Source organism: Odontesthes bonariensis, chromosome 16 (assembly GCF_027942865.1).
Source record: "Odontesthes bonariensis isolate fOdoBon6 chromosome 16, fOdoBon6.hap1, whole genome shotgun sequence".
Classification (NCBI taxonomy): domain Eukaryota; kingdom Metazoa; phylum Chordata; class Actinopteri; order Atheriniformes; family Atherinopsidae; genus Odontesthes; species Odontesthes bonariensis.
The window spans coordinates 7807933-7832475 of NC_134521.1; the positions used below are offsets into that span (position 1 = coordinate 7807933).

Consider the following 24543-nt stretch of genomic DNA (forward strand, 5'->3'; position numbering starts at 1 on the left):
TTATGACACATTCATTCCCATCAAATAAAAACAAAAACAAAAAAATCTTAAGAAATATAAGGATTAGAAGAAAGAGTTAGAGTCTGAGCAGCACCTTTTAGGGACACCCAGTAGTGTTTCCACTTGCGCCTTGTTGCAGGTTCCACCTTCTTGTTTTTCTTATGAACAAGAAAGTTCTTCACAGCCAGAGCCCCTGCTTTCCTGACCGTGCCTTGTGCGCAGCCAATCACACTATCAGATGGATACACGCTGCTGAGCGTGCCGCTACTCCGCTCGTCACTTACAGCCAAGTCTGCCTCCTCCCTGCAGTCCCGGCCCTGATTTGTCTAACGAGACAGACATCGGAAGATGAAGGGATCAGAAAAAGTGCAAAAATATCTTGATTTTAAAGAAATGAAACACATGCTAAAAGAGCAACTAACCCATACTTGACTGTCCAGTTCCTTCCGGAAATTTTCATACACTCCTCCCCTGCCTCCTTCGCCCCCTCTTCCCTCTCCTCCACCTGCGCTGCTGCTCCCACTGTCGCTCCCATTAAAAACACTGCTCTCGGCGGCCGAGTACACTGAGAAAGAGGCTGACATGGTCTTACACCGTCGGGATACCAGTTCTCCATCAATCTCTGTGGTGACACCATCGATCCCGCTGTCACCATACTCGCTTCCCTCACCTAGGACACCAGAGATGTCCTGCAGACACAAAAACCAGGTGAAAACGGCTCTGAAATATATAAGATGAACAATCAAAAGACAATCTTGTAAGAAGCAGTCTGATAAACCTGAGTAACTGATCTGGCATTCTACATAAAACCAGAAGTTAGATTTCCAAAATCAACCTGAGGGTACATGTTTGTTCCCCCCATGCATTTCCAATAAAAGAAAGCTTTTCAGTTTGAGCAGGAGGTTCTCCATCCTTTCACCAAAGAAGGTCTACTTTTGTTTGTTTTCTCTGCTGTGTTGTTTCTCGAACTATATCTGACACTCTCCGCTTGGCTAGATGAATCCATAATAAGCACTTAGGCTGAGTTCCTCTTGAAGGAGGCTTGTAGGTTGTGGGAATGAGCTGAACAAAAAGCCCAGTTCACTATTTTACTACTGCCCTTTTCTTCAGTCCAAGACACAGAAAAATGACAGAAAACACATCAAATGCCTCCTGTGTGGTAAATTACACCAACTGCCTCCTCTCTTTTTTGAGTTGATCAGCTTTTGCGAAAGGATCTCTAAATATCTCTATGTTGTGCATAGTTATGTATGAAAGAAGAGCGTGCGGGAGAAGAAGGCCCCTTTCTGTCTGAGTTCCTGTAATCCCCCTTGCTAAATGGAAAAAACACTGTCTTGAATGTGCACATACAACATCCAGGAAATGTCTCTGGTTGTCAACAAAATGTTAATTGCTGAACTGACTGCTGTTCCTTGTGATCTGTGAACCCCTTGAACTTCCTGGACACTACTGGTAAACAAAGTCCTCCATCTCGAAGTTTATTTCAGACAGGAGAAAGAAAAAGGACATGATACAGAACAATTAGAGAAAGAAGACTTTTACCATGTTACCAAGTGTTTGTTTTTTTTTTTTTACGTATATTTATTCATAGATATACATATAAATATGAATTGTGATCAAACCTGAGTAGTCTGTGCACGTCGTCCCTGGAAGGCAGGGTGTGGTGCAGCAGGGATCCTCAGCCCTGACAAGCCTTCAGAAAGGCAGTGAGAGCGTCGACATGGGAGCGTGAATGCTCCGTACCCACCACCGTCCTCTTCAGTTGGAGACATCAAGCTATCCTCCCCTTCTCCACCTCCATCGCACTCTGTTTCTCTGCTGTTTTTGACATAGCGACTCCTCTGCCCCCGGAGGCCAGGACTCTGCTGGCTGCACAGATGGTCCAGAGACGATGCCCTTTCAGCTGAACCTGGAACAGACACAGGTGGTTATTATAGAGCAGTGCATTGTGTGTGTGTGTGTGTGTGTGTGTGTGTGTGTGCAAGAGAGTGACTGAACCAGGTGAGTTAAGTATATTCTGATTACTGTCAGGCTACTTTGACATATTTGACCTTCTCTGCGTGTCTCTGTGTCCTGTGAATCTGTACAATTTTTGGCGACTGAGTTTGAATCTGTCTGTGCGCATGTATCTGCAGCAAACTAATTTATTGTTCTGAGCAAGCCGACCACTTATGGCAGTGCTGAAAGCTGAACTCCTGCGGTTCCTGCACAGCTCCAGCTACACTAACAAGCCAGTGATTATGTGAACTGTTGCAAGTGATGGATGACAGCAAACCTTCAATCAGTCCCTTTTCTGTAATCATTTTTCTCTACGCAGTGAGTCCCTGCATTTTTTCCACCTCCTTCTTCCTTATCCCCTATACAGTAAGTCAAACAAACACTCCTGCTTACATGCACACATATGTGAACTTTTATTTTTTCGCAAGAATAATCCTTTAAGAAATCCAGTAACTTTTTAAAAATCTATTCTGTCAGTTGGGATTTAACTTCCGGTCAAGCAAAGCGTGGTATAAATTCTACTGATATTGACAACAGAAACTGAGTGAGAGTAAAATTGATAACGCAAAAGATTAGTCAAAACACTTGTGAGTGCAGGTGTGTTCACTGTCCTCACCTGCACTGCCCCTGGGGCATGTGAACTGTTCTTCTTCCTCTTCCTCTTCTCCATCAATCATCTCCTCAGTGCTGGTCAGATGCTCCTGGCTCAGGTCAGAAAGAGAAAACTCCAGGCTATCTTCTCTCCACATGTCCGCCGACTTTGACCGCTTCTTTTTAAAATTCCCTCCTTCTCGGGGAACCTCAGTCATTCGCTGAAGGTACCTTTCCTCCACAGTAACTTCTCCCTCCCCATCCCCCATTGACTCCTCTCCTCCATCCAGAGCGACAGTATCCACCTCTGAGGTTTCGGGAGTTGGTGCGGCCAAGGGGTCATCATCGTGCTGATAGGACTCCGGTCTCATTGTCATAGCAACACGTTGCGTCCAATGCGGATTGATGCCAAACTCTCCCAACTCATCTGCGGTGCTGAAAAGTTCCAGTCCGTTCTCTGCTAAGGATTGTGGGATGCTTGGCGTGCTAGAGGAGCGAGTTGAGGTTTCAGAGTTTCTGTGTTCCTGTTTTACTGATGAGGAGTGCCTTGGACGGCGGGTGACCGGCTGCTTGTTGGAAAGGCGGAGAGAGCGTGACGTGTGCTTACGAGACAGATGTCCCGTCCCATTGCCATAGAAACCACTGTCTCCATTCTGACTCTCCACATTTCCCATGATTAAACTGTGGAGCAAGGAAGAAACCATTCCCTCTTAATTTAGGCTGACTTACAAATGGAGAAAAGCAAGGACACACTTAAAGTTTTATCCATCATATCTGTGCTGTATATGTAATGTGGGCACCTATTAACTGTGATCCACTTAGCTCATACTTGACACCAAAGTGAACATAAGCCATGTACATACTTTTTATGATAAAGATGATCATCCACACACAAACACATTGACAGCGGTGTATAAAAGGGAGTCAGAGGTGTGCCAGATCCCTATAATATTTAGATTTAAGTCAATGCTACAACATCAATTTTACAGGTGGAAGCACAGATTTCATACATGAATGTGCAGTTGTCAGGTGTTTCTAAAGTTTTCCTTCACCCATTATTTGATTTACCGACAAAGAAACACACTCCAGTCCATCAGCACAATTACTGACACAGCTGAGTTGAATTACAGTTAGAGCTCCTTTGAGAGCTTGACCACCATCCTTGTCCCCGTATACATGCATGGGAGCAGATTAGATTTATTGACTGAAGTATGCCACAACCTCGTGGACAGTGTGAAAAGATGGCAATTTTGCTGCTGGTTTCAACTTCAGTTGATGGAGGGAGATCGTACAGATAGGTAGAGTTGAAATCACTGCAAAAAAGTTGTCTTTAAGTTACTTGAATGGTGATTTTGTCTAATGATGCCACAGTTATAGAGTCAGGATGCTTTTAGAGCAGAGCCACAGTCTGGAAATGCTTTAAGCAATGACTTTCAGTCGTAGTTTCTGATGCATATAGCCAGTTAATTAAAGAAACTGAAAAAAAGAAAATGTTTTAACAAAAAGATGGAACTTTAGACTATGTGTGGTGCACCAAAGCCCATTTGAGTGTACTGAGCATATACGTGCAGGAGTGATATGAACCCCAACTGCATTATCTGAGTGTGTTAGTCCAGTTTTGAGAGGCTTTGTTTTGTACAGTTTTGTATTTGTATATACACATATGTATGTATGTACATATATGTATGCCAAAAATGTTTAACCATTTTAAGCAAGATAGGGTACTGAAAAAGTTTCTGCTCTGACCTGTTTTATCTAAACAAAGACAGATTATACATTAAGAATATTTGAAGGCCCATTTACTAACTGCAGGCTCTCACAATCTCTGTGAAGACTTTACATACTTTAACTGTCATGCAGATGAGGTCAGAGATCAGGACATATGAGGACGGCAGTTTTCTGGCCATTCATATTGATCTTGACTTTTTTTCATGCTTAACAGCAAAAAAGTATGGATCAAAGTCCTATTTAATTATCTGGGACTACAAATACTTCTTTTCATTTGGATTAATCACTAATCTCCAAATTTTAGGCAATTTAAGCGCTCTGCAAAGTGCTCCTACCAGATCTTGGTTGGTAGATCTGCATTTTTATTTCTGCATGGTGTTAAAATTCTACAATGGCTGTACATCCGAGAGTTAAAATTATTTTGAAAAAATCCCTTCTTTGGTGCATTCTGTCAATCATTTAGCTAAACTGCCTGCTTCCCTTTATGCTTTTTATTATTCAAGCACAAGGAACTGCTTAGTCAACTACTGTCAGATCAGTTTGTCCTCTGTGATCACACATCATCAAACCTACACCATCAGCTTCATTGCGCAACCTGCAGCGAGAGAGACTGGCTAAAAATCTGTTTCAAGAAGTAATTCTTTTTCCGTTAGGAGTATAAAATATACTAAACAAATCTGCTTTGGGAAGTGCCATGACTGAAAGAAAGCAAGAAACCGAGAGAAATACCTGTGGTTAAGCAGCTGCCATCACCATCTTCCCCACGTACGTGTGATGTGATCTTCCACCGTCCGCATGATCCACACAGGCTTAAAGGTTGGTGTCAGATTAGTCTTGGCGAAACAAGAGGAGAGAGAGGTGTTTAGGCAGGGCTCTCAGAACTTCAAAGTGACTCGATGTGTCAAACACATAGAGGAGAAGAGAGGGTTTCGAAGAGGAAGAAGCTTCTAAAACTACTGCAGAAGGGCCTGCAAGACATATACAGGTCCTTCTCAAAAAATTAGCATATTGTGATAAAGTTCATTATTTTCTGTAATGTACTGATAAACATTAGACTTTCATATATTTTAGATTCATTACACACAACTGAAGTAGTTCAAGCCTTTTATTGTTTTAATATTGATGATTTTGGCAAAAAAGTAAAGAAAAAACAAAAATCCCTATCTCAAAAAAATAGCATATTTCATCCGACCAATAAAAGAAAAGTGTTTTTAATACAAAAAAAGTCAACCTTCAAATAATTGTGTTCAGTTATGCACTCAATACTTGGTCGGGAATCCTTTTGCAGAAATGACTGCTTCAATGCGGCGTGGCATGGAAGCAATCAGCCTGTGGCACTGCTGAGGTGTTATGGAGGCCCAGGATGCTTCGATAGCGGCCTTAAGCTCATCCACAGTGTTGGGTCTGGTGTCTCTCAACTTCCTCTTCACAATATCCCACAGATTCTCCATGGGGTTCAGGTCAGCAGAGTTGGCAGGCCAATTGAGCACAGTAATACCATGGTCAGTAAACCATTTACCAGTGGTTTTGGCACTGTGAGCAGGTGCCAGGTCGTGCTGAAAAATGAAATCTTCATCTCCATAAAGCTTTTCAGCAGATGGAAGCATGAAGTGCTCCAAAATCTCCTGATAGCTAGCTGCATTGACCCTGCCCTTGATAAAACACAGTGGACCAACACCAGCAGCTGACATGGCACCCCAGACCATCACTGACTGTGGGTACTTGACACTGGACTTCAGGCATTTTGGCATTTCCTTCTCCCCAGTCTTCCTCCAGACTATGGCACCTTGATTCCCGAATGACATGCTAAATTTGCTTTCATCCGAAAAACGTACTTTGGACCACTGAGCAACAGTCCAGTGCTGCTTCTCTGTAGCCCAGGCGCTTCTGCCGCTGTTTCTGGTTCAAAAGTGGCTTGACCTGGGGAATGCGGCACCTGTAGCCCATTTCCTGCACACGCCTGTGCACGGTGGCTCTGGATGTTTCTACTCCAGACTCAGTCGACTGCTTCCGCAGGTCCCCCAAGGTCTGGAATCGGCCCTTCTCCACAATCCTACTCAGGGTTCGGTCCCCTCTTCTGGTTGTGCAGCGTTTTCTGCCACACTTTTTCCTTCCCACAGACTTCCCACTGAGGTGCCTTGATACAGCACTCTGGGAACAGCCTATTCGCTCAGAAATTTCTTTCTGTGTCTTACCTTCTTGCTTGAGGGTGTCAATGATGGCCTTCTGGACAGCAGTCAGGTCGGCAGTCTTACCCATGATTGCGGTTTTGAGTAATGAACCAGGCTGGGAGTTTTTAAAATCCTCAGGAATCTTTTGCAGGTGTTTAGAGTTAATTCGTTGATTCAGATGATTAGGTTAATAGCTCGTTTAGAGTACCTTTTCATGATATGCTAATTTTTTGAGATAGGAATTTTGAGTTTTCATGAGCTGTATGCCAAAATCATCAGTATTAAAACAATAAAAGACCTGAAATATTTCAGTTGGTGTGAACCTAAAACTCAATGAATCTAAAATATAGGAAAGTTCAATTTTTATCATTACATTATGGAAAATAATGAACTTCATCACAATATGCTAACTTTTTTAGAAGGACCTGTATATGTTATGTTATATAAAGCAGGTGAACTAAAGTGAAAGCTCGGTAAAAAAAAAAAAGAATCTTATAGAATGAGAGTTATACAGTTCTATCCTAACACTCATTGCCCACATGAAACAATACAGACAGGCACAGGCATGTGCCTGAAACATTTTGGGAAAACACCCTTTGTCTCCCTGCAGACAAAGAAAAAGGAGCACTGATATTTACTATTGGTAAAATGAGAGAAGATGAAAAAAGCTGTAGAGCATGATTAACTGCTTAACACTTGATTAAGCTATCCTTGCCAACACCCAATTTTCTCTAATACCAGCCCTGGGCCGCTAATGGTGAACCAAGATTTCTATAATTAACTACATAGTCTATGTTGTCAAGGTATACAAGTGCAAGCCTGCTTGCATGTGTGTAGACTTGTACATATTTCCAGTTAAAAAAAACAGATTACAATGTTGTTGTTTTTACACAGAACACAGTAGATCTTGTTGATCATCTTGTGCATTCAGAAGCTTAAGTAGTTGGTGAACTGACTGCTGCCCTCCATGCTTCAAACACAATTACCAGATTTGACTGTGGCCTGATAAGCCAATAAGCAGGAAAACGATGAAAGAAAACCTCTTTTACAAGAAAGATAAAATGCTTTTATCAGTTGCAGGGCAGATGGCGATCAGCACAGGGTCTGTCTGAAGCCTTTGCAGCTGGAGAGTCCTTTAAATCAGACTTTTTTTTACTTTAGAATGCAAAAGAATGGTCAGTTTGTGCCTTTGAGACCACATTGCTGGTATGAATGAAATAGTTTTTCACCAAACTTCAAAGGCAGCTGCTATTTTTATTGCAAGCATTATCGGATTATAGATGGTAACACAGATGACACTGATGGGAAAAAAAATACATTAAATCAATTGTGTTACGATTCTTGAGAAAGACACAGAAATAAGAATTCAGAAAAGGACAAGTAAAGGCTTTGGCTGAACACATTTGAATACATACTGATAATCTTTTGCAATGCAGCATGTATGTGTGTTCATGTATTTCAAATCAGCCACTGCAGCATATTTAACCCCAGCTGTGGGAAGTAGTTATATAAGCTAAACTCGACCCTGAGACTTCTCCTCCTCTTCTCTGCCTCTCATTCTGCCCTTTATTCCTCATCTCTCCTCTGTCTCATCTATCCTGATGAGGACAACCCACATTCTGTCCACCCACTCCCTGAAACAAACAGAAATACATGACACACACACACACACACACACACAATACTAATGATTCATAGACAGTTAGGACATACAAAGTGGCTGAATGGAAAGCGGTAACCAACCCCCAAATAACCAGTTGGGAACACAATCACATACACACAAGAGAAATTTGGCTTGCAAGAACTTTAACACATACAGGGTTTATTATGATGATGACCATTGCAACGACTGTTGCAAAGATATACAGATCAGTTTGTTTCTCTGTTCAGCGAGGGGAAGGTGGAAAACACACACACTGGCCAAACAAACAAAAGAGTCCTGTCTGACGCCACACAGGGGAAATCAAACCGTTGCCTTTCCTCAGGCTGCGCACAATTTAAAATGTTTTGTCTCTTCATTTTTTTCTCTCCCTTTGCCCTGCAGCAAGGCACAGGATACGGAGAGGGGTAACAAGAAGAGGAGGGGAGCTCGCTGTTAAACCCACTCAGAGCCAAGAGGTGAGTCAAGTCTGGAGCGCACGAGGAGGGAGGGAGGTGAGGTTGGTACAGACGGAAAGGAGGGGGGGGGTATCGGGGTACTGTGCTAAGAATAGAAGTTTGATAGGAAAATGTGAGGAAAAGGGAGAGGAAAAATTTTAGAAAATGAGGGAGAAGAGGATGGGATAGACTGGGAGAAACTGGGGGGTCCTATTGTTGCTGAGCTTTAAGTGGATAAGTAGACATGTGCTCTGTCTGCCTCTCCTCGAGCTTAATTGAGGGAGCCGAGACAAAAGGGAAACATAATTATTCGCTCTCTTTCTCTCAGCCTTTCATTTCTCACACTATATTAACACACTGAGAGTGTATTAACACAATGCCCTGCACAACAGCAGCATCATTACCATGCAGACATGTCCCAGCAAAAACAGACACAAGCGCTCACACTGAGAGGAGACAAAGAGTAATGTTGAATAAAAAAAAATAAAATAAATCATGGTTAAACACTAAAGACACCTGTGAAAAAGTGGAGAGAGGTTTCGATTGATTTCAGAGTTTCCATTTGTCTTCTGTTTTGTTTTTCTTTTTTTTCCTTTAACATTTCTCTTTGCAACAAAATGTTTAAAGGAATGGCTTGAATCACAGGGATGTGGTCGACCGTACCGAGACTGGAGGTGTCAGAGACACCTCTCTACTGAGGCTGTCAAACTCTCATTGCCGCAACACAAAAGTTGCATTAAGAAATCTTCAACACCATTCGGCCCTCGCATCTATCACACAGCTGAACACAGAAACTAGCAGGCGGTTTCCTACCTCACGCACTGGGGTACTATGGCACACACCTCTTGTCACACACACCTGTACAGTCTCGAGAGAAATATGAGCAGGTTTTCTGACTCACACGCATGCACTCACACTCTTTGGAAAAATACCAAAGGCCTGTCAGAACAGCCACTGAGCAGGCACACCCTAAACTTCCCCCTGCCAGTCTTTTCATCTCTGCACCTGTCTCACAACTCCACCCTAACCTGACACACAGCTCAGTTCTGCAGAAACAAACCACACATGGCTTGGATGTGCTACCGTACAGCACTGTGCAGGAGTGAGGCAAAACAAAACATGCCTCATTGCTATTTTTAAGTCATAGGCTAGACTGCATTCTGCAGTGGCTGTTGCAATCAGACAATGATCCACGTAGTGTTTTTTATTAACACTCTTCATTACCCAAACAAAAATTCATCACAGATTCTCTTGTTTTTTTTTAAAGACGGTACTAATATAGAAGGGCTTTCATTTATTTTTGTAGTATTAATGTCCTGTAGCAAAAATTTGTGTAAAATTATTTCAGAGCCGTACTCTGTATGAACAATAAGTCGGCTGATCATGTATATGAAAAGTATTAATCCTTAAAGAAAGCAAGTTATCATCTGCCATTATAGAGCATTAATATATATAGGTAACACCTCTCAGAGAACTAATCATACACCATGCTCAGTTCATTATTTTGTTTTTTGAAAGCAGCCTCAAAACACACTAATATTGAAATGGTTCTGCCCTTTCTCAACTTCCATCTCTCCACCATGTTTCATGTTATTCAAACTGGTCCCTTATCTTTTTGCCAGATACTCAAACAGCCCTGAAAAATTGCTTCTGCTTTGGCTCATTGCGTTAGCAATGCTGCATTTCCCTGGTGACGTTTCGTGTTGTAAATGTTTTGTAGTTACTCTTGGGTGCTAGCTATTAGTCACAATGTATCATACATAAGGGGAAACAACTGATTAGTAAAAAATCAGATGATCGACACTAGCTCAGGACTGGGGAATAGGACACAGGTTTTAGTCCAAATTTAAAGGAAAGACAGGGTGCCTTTCTCTAACATGCTGGATAAAAAAAACGCCTCAAATGTGACCCTCAAACCTTGACCAACTCCTATCAAGCTCCACAACACGACACAGTCACTGGAGTCACCCTACCCTCAGGCCTTTTCCCGCACCTTTTACATTCCTCACATCGGTAGCAGACCCCCTCCAGCTAGCCAGGGAATGAAGTTGCTGAGGTTTATGCTCCCTCTGAAGGTGTAAACTAAGGGATTTCTGGATGGGTAAAACTTTGTCCGAAACAAGCTGAAATAGAAGACCATGAAAATCCTCGATGAAAGGTTTCCATCAAAGTGTCACAATTTCCCCAGTTTTCACATACACACCTAGCCTGGGAATTCCCATGCTGCTTTGCGCTCGATTTCATTCTCACTGCAAAGTCAGCCTGGAAACCACCGCCCTTATTTTTGCTAGAGTTTGGGAACCAATCACAGAACGGGGGGGGGCAGCAAGACGATGACAACGTCTATGCGCTACACCGAAGCTTGTAGAGCGTTAATCCAACATGACAGCGGACACAACGTTACCGTTCAATGCAGCCTTAGAAAGTGTTTCGGAGTAGATTCACCCTAGGGTCATTTGAACCGTGACATCCAGCCAAGTAGCCCACCCGAAGTTTTTCCGATATTGGCTGAACATCAGCTGAGTTACCGAGTTATCCCGAATAGCTTAGTACAAGCGCTAACGGACCCTGGTCCGTATCTCCAAAATTACCACACTAAAATCACATGTCATGACACCAAACTTCTACAGTTGTACAAATATGGTCTGTACTCACCAAACGATGCATTTGGAAGTTTGTACATAGTCCAGGAGTTTATTATTATCATCAACACAAGCCTGATAGCTTTTCTGCTGCTAAAGCTTCGTTAACGTCACTTCTGGGAGCTGGGAGCTTCAAAGTAAGATGAGGGTTGATCTACTACTGTAGACAACAAAGCAAGGCTGCTCAATTTCTCCATTATTAAAATAAATTCACAACTCTACAACATAAAAATTCATGTAGAATATAGCATATAGGCCTACTTTGTTGTCAATTTAAGTAGCTTAGAGCGCAAGTTTACTTTTATTTTCCATTTTTTTCTTCTTCCTCGTCGAATTTCTGTCGTCATCTGGTATAAGTGATACAATTGGCTATGAATCGCGCGCAAAGCAGCATGGGAAGAACCTGACGTCATTTGATAGACATTCGTAGCGCCCAATAAACGGCTCTAGGCATTCGTAAACCACGCCTCAAATACGAGAAAATGCACACCTAGTTCCCAGACCACCATCTCATCGAGATCGTGGACGCGTCAGCCAGGCTAATACACACCTGTACTCACCTATGGAAATACACACTGGAAGCATGCAAATCAGTTTTTAAAGATAATGAAAACACTGTGGATAAAGTGAACACACAAAGGCTCATGGTCTAAAAAGAGTAGGATTGGGGGCTTATCTGAGAGCACCTGCCTGTATCTGCACACGTTGGTAGGTGTGTGTGCATTGTTCACATTTGAGGAAGAGCAACATTTATCTAACGAAGAGACAAGAGTCTGATATTCTCTGAAGACATCCCATCGTAGACATGGGAGTGCACACTCCACTGCACTCCCACAGTCCCTCTGATATAAGGCTGTCTGAGGCACAGAATTCCCTGGAAGAGGGAGATTAGCTTCTTATTCATCCTTTGGGGATCTGACAAGGCACGCGCCACCTCCCCCCACTCTCAGCTTAAATACACACATGCACAAACAGTGTGCCTGCAAGCATAAGTCTCAGCAGCTCCTGAAATCATACATTCATTTCTTTAAACTGGTGAAAGACAAATGATAATTTGCTTCCTGAGGAGCGCTTTCATTAGAAGCAAAGCACGAAAATGACAAAGTGGAGTGTAAGGGGATGAGATGATTGTTCATCTTTTTTTTCTATTTTTAATGGCTCCTTCTATTTGTTATCTCCAAACAGAGACATAGAGAAGAATAGTTGGCTATTAACACGGAAGCAAAGCAAATTCACTGCCAATCACTTGAACACATTTCTAAAAAAAAACATGTCAAGAATGTCAGATAAGTAAAGTAAAACATACAGAAAATGGCCGAAAAACAGGGAGAGAAATATAGATGGGAGTGCAGCATATCATCTGCAAAATGACAGATATAAAAACAAATTACTTTGGGCTAGAATGGCAACTGAGGATCAAGCCAAAATAGATAAGTAAATAAATAAAAAAGATACAGAGCAATGGAATTCACTGTCAGCATAATTCACTCCAGTTGGTTCCTCAAGTGTCACTAACCTCATTAAACACACTTTCTGGCAGCTTACGCTGTCTGCTCCTTAACTCAGATTTCAGCTGACTGTCTCTGCAGCATGCTGCAGTCAAGGATTACCATAATTTAAAGAAGATTTCTTCTTCCACAAGCCTTCCATTGAGTAAGAGACCCAAGAGAGTCAATGAATGTGTGTAGCTTTTGATGCTTAACCACAGACTGCTCAATTCAGTCACTGCAGCAGAAGATTGCAGCCTCAACCACCAGGAATCCCTGTGAGAATTCAAAGACAAAAGGCCCAATAATTCAAACCTATCATTATGAGTGTTAGGGATGTGTATTTTAATTTGAGGATTTTACACTCAATGATCATAGCATTTAGTTCTTGCAAGGTCAAGATCAGGGCATGTCAGCCTTAATTAAATCCTCCTTGGACTTCTCCTGTAGTTAATAAGCCACTTTAAATCCCGTAGCCGGTTGAATGACAAATGAAAAGCTACCATTTGCCGTTTGTTAAATATTAATAAATAACCTCCCTCTCCTGCCATTCCTCAATCAGCTCGTTCTTCCTGATGAATCAGTGATTGCACTGACGATTGCTGCTCAGACCTGAAAATCAGTGAACTGAATATTCATGTGGTGATTTCCTGTTACAAACTTATGAGAGGCAGAAACGAGAATGTTGTTAAATTATCCAGGAGGAGTGCACAACATTTGGATTTTGTGAAATAAGAGACTGAAATGATAATTAGAGGGGGGGGGGGAGCATTGTAACAAATGCATTAATAAATTATTACATATTTCAGGCATCACTGGACTTTTATGAAAAAAAAAACTATATCAGCAACTCTGTATAATAGAAACAGGCCAGTTTTCTGTAACTGGCACAACAATTCTTTCCTGAATAATCCTTTGAAGATTTGATCAGCATGAAACTTCAAACAAGTGCAACTATAAAAGGAAAAACGCAACTAATTTATTGCTGATGGTTATAACTTAAATGACTGAGACTTTATAGCCTTTTTACCTTCATATTTAGTCAATTTTATCACTGCAGCACTAAAGCCTGTGCTCCTGTTCTTCCTGTGCTCTTTGTGCAGCTGGATTCTTACACGACTGTGCTGTGATGTGTGCAACATGTCCTGTTTTTTGTTTTTCTGCTTTTTTTTTTTATCTGAGGAAACAGATTCAAAAGAATACAAATTTCAAAGTTTGGATGGACCGTTCAGCAAGGAGCAGGTAATCCTGAAAGACCACACAAACCACACTAAAACTAAGGTTGTCTTATAATGCAAAAGATTGGTTTTCTTTTGGGTTTTTTGTGTTCAGGGTGGAAAATGATTAAATAATAGCCAAAATAAGATTTTCCTAATTTTATCTTTAAAGACCATCTTAATTTATCCATGTCACTTAAACCCTGACATCTTTACATAGTCTGACACCGACGCATACAGACACCAGCAGACAAACACGGACCAGTTTGAATGCAGCCGAATTGGCAGGTAATACTTCAATTCCGCTCCGTGCAGGCTGAAGGGACAGCAAAATAACAGGGTGGCTGAGTGGATGAGTGAGAGGGATAAGAGGGTTTCAGGCAAAGGTAGACTGACTGAGGTGGGAGGTCGAGACAGGGGGATGGGATAAGAGTGGCAGGAGAGTCTAAAAAAAACAGATGATGGTGCTGAAAGGGTGATGAGGGGCTGTTAATGTGGTGGGGAGCTGGTGTTATCGAGTGTTGGGCCACAGGTAGACAGATGAATGATGTGTGCTGAGGTGGAAGGAGACACGAGAGGAAAAGAGGTACAGTGGTGCTGATAGGTCCTGAGGGGCTGATAGAGACAGATGCTTTGTCAGTTCAAAGTAGAGCAGACTTGAAAAGGCCCGGTTTGTTGTGAGTTACGATATGACTGGAAGGGTATCAGGGGAGAGCCATTGAGGGGGTTGTTATCTTTGCTGTATTTTTGTGTGTATTTAGGTGTGACCTAATGGCCTGCAAAGTCATTTTCACACGTGCACTGCAGGCAGGAACTTTTGTGGGCCTCACCCCTAGGAGCTGCAAGAACCAAAATGTTTTCTAATGGTCTGACACAGGGCTGGTGAGACTTTATCTCACATGACGTTTGTAAAATGAGGGATTAGATTAATTAGTTTGACAGATACTGATTATTCATGCAGATGACATTTATATCCTGTTACTTGAAATTCCAAATTCCAAATTTCAACCACCATATTGTGCAATATTCTTCAACATAGCCTGAACTGTCTTAGACAAGATTTGTCCACATTTCTTTAAGTAGTCCAGGAATAGTTCTGCAGACTTAACGAAGGAAATCCCAAAGCTCTTTGGATGTTTTGTTTCACTGTTGGTCAAGATGATCCCACACTGCTTCAATAATGTTGAGTTCTAGGCTCTTGGGAGGATTCATCCCTCCATAAGACCTGTTGACACTGTTTTTTTCTGTCCACTTCTTGAGTCACTCCTTTTCTCTCTGTTTCCCTTCCTTAAGAATGGTTTCTTGACACTTGTCACTCCATGGAGATCATATTTGATTAGACCTCTGCAAACAGTAGATGAATCATCTTTGGGGCCAGGTGCAACTCTCCGTTGTTGTGTCAGGTCTTTGTTGCATTTTTTTTTTCTATTTCTTAAGGACATCACCTTGAGATACCGCTCATGTGCTGTAGATAGCATTTTAGGCCTGACACTTCTTCTTTTGTCCTTCACTTGTCCAGTTTCATTACATTTTTAACAATTGCTGCACACCGTGCTGACATACGCTAAGTTCTCAACTCATAGCTCTTTAGGAATCACCTTTTTGGTGCAAAGGTAATATTTTAAGACCGTCAAACTGAGTTATCTTTGTCTTTCTTTTTAGATGCAACAAAAGTAATGTGAACAAATTGTGTCTTTGTGACTGCTTGCAACAAAGCACCTCAAGATATAATTTAGAACTTGTTCTTTGCCAAGTTGGCTGTTATATGTAGATAAAACATTGGTTCATCGCTTGAGTTAGATGCCGATTTACTTGAGTGATTAGTAGGTTGATGTTAAGTGACTTCACAAAAACAAAACTTTTGAATGATCTTCAGAAGGTCTGGAGCATTATTTGTCAAGACCACTAAAATATTTCAAGTGAGTGTGGTTGCTTGCAAGCTAAATATAAAGAAATGATTGGTGCCTTCAGACCTTTGCACATTACTGTAAACGCTTGCACGCAGCCAACACACACATATGTATTTACATGTATGTTTTATAAATGTAAAAACATCAAGCCATAAACTTATCAAGTTCACTGAAAGAATGGCAATTCATCTTGTGTTGCTTTTAATTAAAACACGGGCAACATACATGGCTTAATTTTGCATTGTTGTAAACGTAACAATAATGCAATTTGTGTGGAATTTCATATTCTTCTTTTGATGAAATTGTAAGAGTCGTGCAATTAAGAAAACACAAATCACCGCTCTTATTGTGTTCTCAGTTATGATTACTGCTGAGGCATGAAAACCCACATCATTATCAGGGTACAAGAGAAAGGTTTTGTGGGAGGAAGAAAGTATTGAAAAGTGGCGGTACGGAGGCACAGGGGCAAAAACCAGCCATCTAAGAAAAAAGCTGACAATGGTGCAGGTAAGGACATGAGAGATCTTAACAGCAGAGGAAGGAGCAGCATTGAGCAGGTCGTGTGGGGGAAGGGAAAAGTGGGATGTTGAAGGGGAAGTTATCTTAGTGCATCCCTGCACCTGAGTCAACAGCAGCACTCACAAACAAAGTGCCCCCTATAAGGAGAGACAGAAGACAATGTACTGCACTGAGCAATGGGGGTAAGAAATGTTCAGCAAGAATGTAAAAGACAAACGTCAGCTGCGTCTGAGTCTCAAGCCAACATAGGACATAGGACCGCAAGACAGTACTGCAAGTTCTGAGTTCTGAGTTCTAAGCTCGTCAGGAAAAATAAAGACAACCCTTATACCAAAAACTGTGGTAGTTTCAGACAGATGTAAGAGTTCCCCAAATCTAAAAGAACTTTCTGAGACGTTTAAGTCAGAAACATTGGCAGAGTTCACACATTTGCATCACTTTTCACATGATTGTTTCACAAGAGACACCCGCCCTCCTTCTTCTTCTCCATTTGTGCATCACACTGAAGCACAAATAAATACCCCCCTCGTGCAAATAGGTGTGACTAATTCAGAAAGTGAGAGGACCTACGCCCAGTCAATTGCACAAAAGTTCTGCAAACTTTCAAAACAGCAAACCGTTCCAGTAATTCTAGTTCACAATAAATCAGTTTGCCACACAAAGACAAAAGGTCAAGCTTCAGACTGTAGTAAAACTTAAGTAAGACTGGTGCTGAAGTTAGTGGTTATTTGAATGTGTGATTAACTGATCAACCATTAAGTCTACAAGTCTAAAAATACTACTAATAATATTGATTGAATAAATGTTTTGTCTGCATTGGTAATACCATACTCATCTTTTACTGTTTTACTGTTCAGGAAAGCAGATTCATTTGCTCGTACGAGAAAACTGACCTCGTACTCTTTCTTTGTCAAACTTGAATTTTGCATTATGAAAACTTCGTTAATCAGCATAAACTTTAGTCACCATAACTGTACAAAGACAAATTTCAACAAAAGAGTGTGAGATCAGACAAACACAATGCAAATCCCTGAAACAAAGATGTCAAACAACATGTCATTTTTGTGGTATCTGTTTTGTAGATGGGGTTGGATCTAGGTCATTGGGTACATTTCCCGGGAGTTGATCTCTTGTGCCGACTCGAGCTGGGGGTTATTGTTTGAGCTCTGAGTGGCTGCAGTGAATGGAGCCTCCCCTCACGGTGCATTAGTGACCTGTATAAGCTCCACATGACTCTTTGACATCTGAGTGCATGCCTGAGGAGAGACGGCAAAGACAACCTGACCACAAACACACGTGCATACACACATTCACGCGCCTAACCACTAATGTACTATGGGACAACAATTAAAACACTCAGGCTAACAGAAATCTTACACAGCACTCATCCACGATTTTCAAAGAAACTAAATCCAAGGAACAAAAGAATCCCTGCAGCTTTGCCTGTAAGCCTTTATCCTTGCTTTTGTCACTCCCATGCACACATATTCACATACATATTTGCACACACTTACAAATGCATCCACAGGCTTTTTGGTGACTGCCTTGTAATATCCCTCTGCATCACTTCCAGGTCAATAAGCAGGAGCGTGAAGTGTGACTATGTGATGAGCTCTGAGTCGCCAGCCAAGTCAGCATCTTTTATGTAAGTATGAAGGAGGAGAGACAAGGACAGAAAGTGGCTAAGATGCCTTTTTCCTTTGCTTTTATTACACATTTGTGATGCTAAAGTTAGTTCAAAAGCACACTCAAAGAGAAGGAAGCGTAAAGATTTCAAAGCAGATACTAAAGGAGAGCCAAGGCAGACTAAATCTCCCCAGTGCAAACAAAGCACAAACACTATCTTTGAAGACACTCTTTGCACTTCTGCTCTAATTCCTCCTTTTAAAACCCTACTAAACACCTCGCACACTCTTACATTTCCAATCTCTCCCTCTGAAGTATTTTACAACAGTTTCCTGTTCTGGTAACACGTCTCCTTTCAGGGCATGTTTCACATCTCCATCAAACCCAACTTTCACATTAAGTGAGCTTCTATCACATTTTCAGATTGCATTTCTCTGGGATGACATGTCATCTTGTTTGCACAGAGGATTAATTTGATTTTCATATCATGAAAAACACCAATGTCCAATCTAGAAACCCCAATACCAGGGTTTAAACCGTTAATCGTGCAGTTGAGGGACAAGCCATTTACAGTGTGAGCTGACAAACCATCAATTTTGTCAGTGTTCGTATTCAACCTTCTTGTGATACAGGCAAATGGTCTGAAATCATCGGAGAGTTTTAAGAAATATCAAAATAAACGGAAATATCCTTGAAAGCAGTGTAATGATGCAGACATCCAATCTGTGGCTACTGATAAATAGATTTAAAACACCAGCAGCAGAACAAGCAAACCTAAAATTCGAATGATCTCCCAGTTTTTATGTTCACCTGCTTTTCTTTATGCAATGTCTTGAAGTGGATGGAACAACTGAAACATAGTGATCCATAACCAACAAGAATGTGGGACAGGCAATGGGCAATGACCCCAAGCCCCCCCAACTTCCTGTGATGCTTGGTTTGCTCTGCTCACATCCTGTGTATGTTGATTGCTCTGTACACAGAAGTGTTCATCTTTCTTTCCTTTATTCTTTTTCACTGAAGACACCAAGGGGCAGAAAATACAAATCTAACCTTTCGTACACAGCTTTTTGCCATCAGCTGGCAGCCGTAACTGATGTGTGGGCTGGAAAGCAACACCAATCAGAGATAATGGGTAGACATGACAGGGATGGTAAAGCCGTCACACCACAAGGGGAAGGGAGGAAATATGATGGAGTGACAGAAAGAGGCAGATAAAGAGAAACGACAGTTAAAGAGAAAGAAGGTGGGAGCAAAGGAAGGAAGGAAGGGGAAAACTCCCAATTCATCAGCAGACATAGAACAGACAAAAGGAGGGAAATGAATGAGGGCACATGCCAGCTCATGTCAGATCTAAGACACCCCTCCCCCCTTTTGGACCCCCTCTTGCTGCTTTTACTTCCCTTGCATGGTCATTATTCTCTCATCAGGGGGTTGATGTTGAGGTAAAGTGTTCTTCACAACCCAGCTAACTACTCTTTTAGTCCTGCTCAACCAGACTAGTGACATTACAAACGGGGGCACATAGGCAAAGACGTCAGTGTGTGACATAATGTTCACACTGGATCATTCTCATTCAGCCTGTCTTGTCTTGTCTTGTATGATTTCCAACTATGTCTGAATTCCAAACATACACAGATATAATCACAATCCAAATAAATTAAACCTTATCTATTTGTAACCCATCATTAACTACAGCATGGTTCTTGACCAAGTTCAATCACAGTATTTTTCCTGTTTTATTCAAATTTCTCTACAAACTGTAAAGATCTGAAGGAAAAAAAAGGACTGATTAAAAAACATCATAAAAAGTTTCATTTGTGAAGCAAATGTTCCTTTTCCCCTTCTGGTTTGCCACCCCTCATATTTAGAGCGCTTGGGAACAACTACTTAATCTTGAATCTACACTACAAAGGGATTTCCTCAGCTACTGCATGCAACTGTGACAGAAACAGCTCCTTAAAAAGACACATTTTATGAAACCAGAGAGGAAGAAAAACATTTCTTAGTTCCTCTCCACCCTCAGCTTTCAGGTCTTGTCTTGGTCTTCGCAAAAAATACCTCAATACGATTTGTCTACAACGCTCCAAGTGACAGCAGCAGAGAATTGGAGGGTTTTGACATATGTGTATATATATCTATATATATATAGATATATATAAATACACACAGAGAGAAGACAGGAACACAGTCAAATACAAACATTTTAACAGCTTGATTGAATAAAAGGAGAGAGACACTGTGGGATGCAAAAGCCCCTCATTTCCTTAACAGCAAAAATTGGTGGACCACGGAGAATGAAACATTGGAGAGACCATTTAGAAAATAAGAGAAGCAAACAGACTATGCAGAGACAGACAGAGAGAAGAGAGGTCATCCCTTTTGTCTTTACTGTATCAGCTCCATATCATGACTACCACATGCTCAGAAAACCGCCTTATGTTGCTGTACCTACAGATGTTTGTTTGTCTGCTCAACTCCTAGGTCAGAGGAGTCAAAACTTTGTATAATAGAATAGAATAGAAAAATACTTTATTTATCCCCCAATGGGGGAAATTCAAATTCGTCAAGTAGCTCAACATTTTTTTAAATATTTACAATGATTGAATTAACAACAATGATAATACTACTACTAACTAAATAATAATAAATGACTAAATGGCAAAATAAACAAATAAATAAAAATCAATCAATCAATTTGAGAAGAATAATATAATGTATATAATGTAATTCATGTAGCACGTCATGGCCTTTGCATGACCACATCAAAGTGTGACTTGAAGATTTGTATTCAACGGACAGATTACACAAAGGTTGCAGAATATCTACAGCACAAGTGTATTTGCTTGGTGGCTGAGTGTTTTATTTACTTCTGTTTATTCTAATCATAATGTTGCGGACAACACAGAACAAAAATGAGTTCCCTTAAGGGAAAACACCTCCGACTTTATGTTGGTTTTTGGTTGAGGTTCGGCTAAGTGTTAGGTCTTAAGAATGTTTGAGTATTAGTAACTGTGTGCGATCAGATCGGTTAAAAGAGGATATTTACATCTACATCTGTAGAGAAGCGGACTAGCATGGGAGCAGTGTAACAATCTGGGTCAGTATTTACACATACTGGATACACAGATACATCCGCAAGGCCCACTTGACAAGATCCCATCCTGCGCTCACGCTGATACACTATATTAACTTACTGTACACAGCACTTGGCTGAATGAACGCAAATACACGTACACACACACACACACACACACACACACACACAGATATATATTTCATAAACACACACCTGGTAAATGAACACACACACACACACAACAACCTGGATGTGTACTAGCGTATGAGATAAGACAGCTCTCCCATCCCCTTTTCAGTGCCTCTGGCTTTCACAAAGTCTTTGTCAGTGATGGAAAAAAGTGGGTATCCACACACAAACGCACACCCGCACCCACACACACACACACACATGTACATCGGTTTTTATCTGCCACTATAAATCCTTTCACGGATCACTTCCCCAAAACACCCTGCCAATATTCAACTTCCTCGTGGTGGCAACTGAAGCAGTGACTCAGAGTAAAGATAACATGATGGAAAACAGAAAGCGAGATTCTCCATAAGCACTTTGTCTAAGGAATCCCAGGTATTGTGACAGGGAATTATGATAGGGATATTTTTCCAGCAGTTTGTTTGAATGGCATGCCAGAGCAATCTGAAACCACACATTGCAAATACAATAACAATAAGGACTAAACCGTTCACATTGCATTTATGCTTATATTGCCTATCACTAGCAGGAAAAACAAAATGGTTCCTCTTTTGATCTCCACTGTATTCCTGAGTAGAGTTTAAGTAATGCTGATACGGGAAAAAAACTGCACTACACTGATCTCTGGAGAGGAAGCACAAACCGTAGCACGAACTTCAGGTAGAACCAGAGAATGCCTGCTTTGTGCCCTTTGATCCACCATAATTACTTTGTCGCTGGATTCTTGGAGATGACCCTCTGCACAGTTTTGACCTTACACCTTCTCCAACACACACACAAAGTTGAGTGACGGCTGGTTAGTATGTCTGCAATATCCAAAAGGACATAGCAATGCACTGTTTTTGTGCATTGTTTTTGTATTTCCCAGACTTTACATCGTATCTCTCCCTCCAACTTTCTTCATTCTATCTTGTTGGCTACTGTCTTCGGTAAAAACCTTGCCTTTAACAGATGTTTCAAGACTTTCAGCAGCTCTTAAGACTTCTTCTTTGTCAGTCCTCTCTTCTTCAACTCTCCTCTCTTTTGCCCTTACAAATTTCCACATAACACAGCTTGCACATACACACACATAAGAGGCTAATGTATTTTTCAGATATAAATCTGTTGGTGAGAGATCCTGCTTTCTTCATTTTGTATGCTAAACCTTTGATGGCATAAGCAGAAATTCTGAAAATTTACTTGTTTTTTTTCCTTTTACATCATCAAAGTGCTATGGCTCTCTAACAAGCTTTTGACAGGCTATAATTGCTGTGAGTACCATTTGTCTTTTTGATCTGAGATTACACTTTATCTAATGCAATTCAAAGTCTATATTTCTTAAGTAAAAGTATAAAATCAGGTACATGCATCACAGTGTTTGCCCTTTGAGTTGTGCAGTTTGCACTGTGGCGGGGATTGCTAGGTGCTGCCAGGCCAAAGGGCTGTTAAAGGTATTTTGTTATCACTGAATTAACTCAAGTTGGAAACTAGGCGATGTCCCAGAGGAGAGCATTAATGATTGATAAGCTCCTTTCATCAACACACACACAGTGGCCCCTGCAACATGGCCATTTAAACAAAACATTTGCAATGCTGGGATTATTTCTAAATTTTTAATGAGTTTGTGTCATAAAGTCATAAAGACTGAGCCTGAAGACTAAATAAGCCAGGACCACACAGTAGGATACTGTACCAGCAAAGGAGAGAAGTCGTGCTCACATTCATACGTAAAAAAGAAACATGCAATCTTACAATACCTGCCAGAGTAAATTAATAAACACACTTTCTAAAAATAGAACACAATATGCAATACACAAATACTGTACTGTTGTAGAAGTTGTATAACCATATATTTACTCCTTACTGTCACTGCTATTTTTCTCTGGCAAACATCAGCATTCAAATTTTTAACAAATATTCCACAGCAACTGCCCTTTAACCCTCAATCAGCTCCGTCGCTCTTTCTGTCTTTGATGCTCACAAAGCTCCCAAAAGATCCCAAAAGAGCAGAAAAGTATCTTCTTACCTTCACCAAAGCTCCCAGTGTTTCCTGTGTGTTACTCTTAATTCCTTGTGGTGGTTAAAACACAGACAGCACCTGTCCTCTCTTTAAGAGAAAAGAGGGGAAATCCTTGCATCAGTGAGACACCTCCTGGAGTCCGGCGTTCCACTCTATACACATTGCAGCTCATACTAGTACATGCTGCCTCTTGCATGCCGTGATCACACTGTGGGCTGAGTAAAGGGTGTGTGTGTGTGTGCACTGCCCTGGGTGTAAGCCCGCCCTCTTTTCTCTGGTTTCCTCTTCTCTCCCTCACACACTCACTCAGCCCTCCTCCTCCTTCTTTCCTCTCTCATCGCCGCTCTCTCTCGCTCCAGTTTCACTTCCCCTGGCTTGGCAATTGACTGCCAGCATGTGTGCTCGGTTTGTGCCTCTAAGCCTTTAGATGTCCCAATCCTCTGTTTAATTGCTGGCTCTCTGGCCTCAAGTTCTGCACAAAAACAAAGGCACAAAAATATGGTGGATGAGAACAGGCATGCACAAAAAAACATCTCCCTGAAAGTAAAATATAGTCAAATTTAGCAGGTATGACCATTTTTTCTGACTGGATAATGATAATGCAAGCCAATAATATATGAAAAGTAAGTGGGCACAAAAATGTTTACTTATGTAACTTCAAATCAGTAAAGATAGAAATCTGGTTTGAGTAGAGGGGTGGAAAAGCCCAGCAGTAGAAAACGAAGAGAAATCTATCTCTGTCTTGGACACTTTCCATGAGAGCTGATGATCCTTGCATTTGCTGCTTCTCTCTTTTATTTTCCCTCCATCCACCCGTACTGCTTTACGACCCGTTGGGGCATTTTGTAAAAGGAACTTCACATGAGAATGAAAAAGCAATTCTCAAATTGAATTTTCCCTAGTTTTCTCTCACTTCTTGAGTGTCTAAAAATCACCACCTGCGGGCTTGAAAAGCAGCTCTGAAAGGTTTGTAGATTGCCCTCTCATTGACAGCGCTTGTAGTCTGCTGGAATTCAATGGATTCCCACCGGTGCCCAGCTTATGGCAAGATAGATTTATACCAAACATCCTGCTACTCCACTGTCCATTCATATGCTAACCATAATCCAAATGCTACCACAATATGGAAACATTCAGAGATTCATATTTCCATTTTTGTCATGGTTTGCCATTTGTGTTCAGAGCAGGTGATTACAGAAGTACAGATCACGGAAGAAACAGAAGTATTTCAATCCCCTTTCCCAATACACTTGAGTGACACTGCGTAAAATGTTCTTAAAAAAGACC

At 41.2% G+C, this 24543-nt stretch overlaps 1 protein-coding gene across 4 annotated transcripts in view; it reads right to left on the reverse strand.

Annotated features, from left to right (window-relative positions):
- Window positions 1–23460, reverse strand: part of tiam1a (TIAM Rac1 associated GEF 1a) — a 55104-nt gene extending 31644 nt beyond the window's left edge. For 2 of the 4 annotated variants that reach the window (XM_075487600.1, XM_075487598.1), the window contains exons 1-6: window positions 23263–23460; window positions 5047–5150; window positions 2615–3270; window positions 1623–1909; window positions 429–689; window positions 95–326 (exon numbers count right to left, since the gene is read on the reverse strand). In XM_075487600.1, the coding sequence (XP_075343715.1) occupies window positions 95–326; window positions 429–689; window positions 1623–1909; window positions 2615–3263 (1429 nt within the window). In that variant the 5' untranslated portion in view covers window positions 3264–3270; window positions 5047–5150; window positions 23263–23460. Of the gene's footprint in view, window positions 1–94; window positions 327–422; window positions 690–1622; window positions 1910–2614; window positions 3271–5046; window positions 5151–23262 lie in introns of all 4 variants that reach the window. The other 2 variants (XM_075487599.1, XM_075487597.1) reach the window with 1 other exon arrangement.
- Between the last annotated feature and the right edge of the window lie 1083 nt (window positions 23461–24543).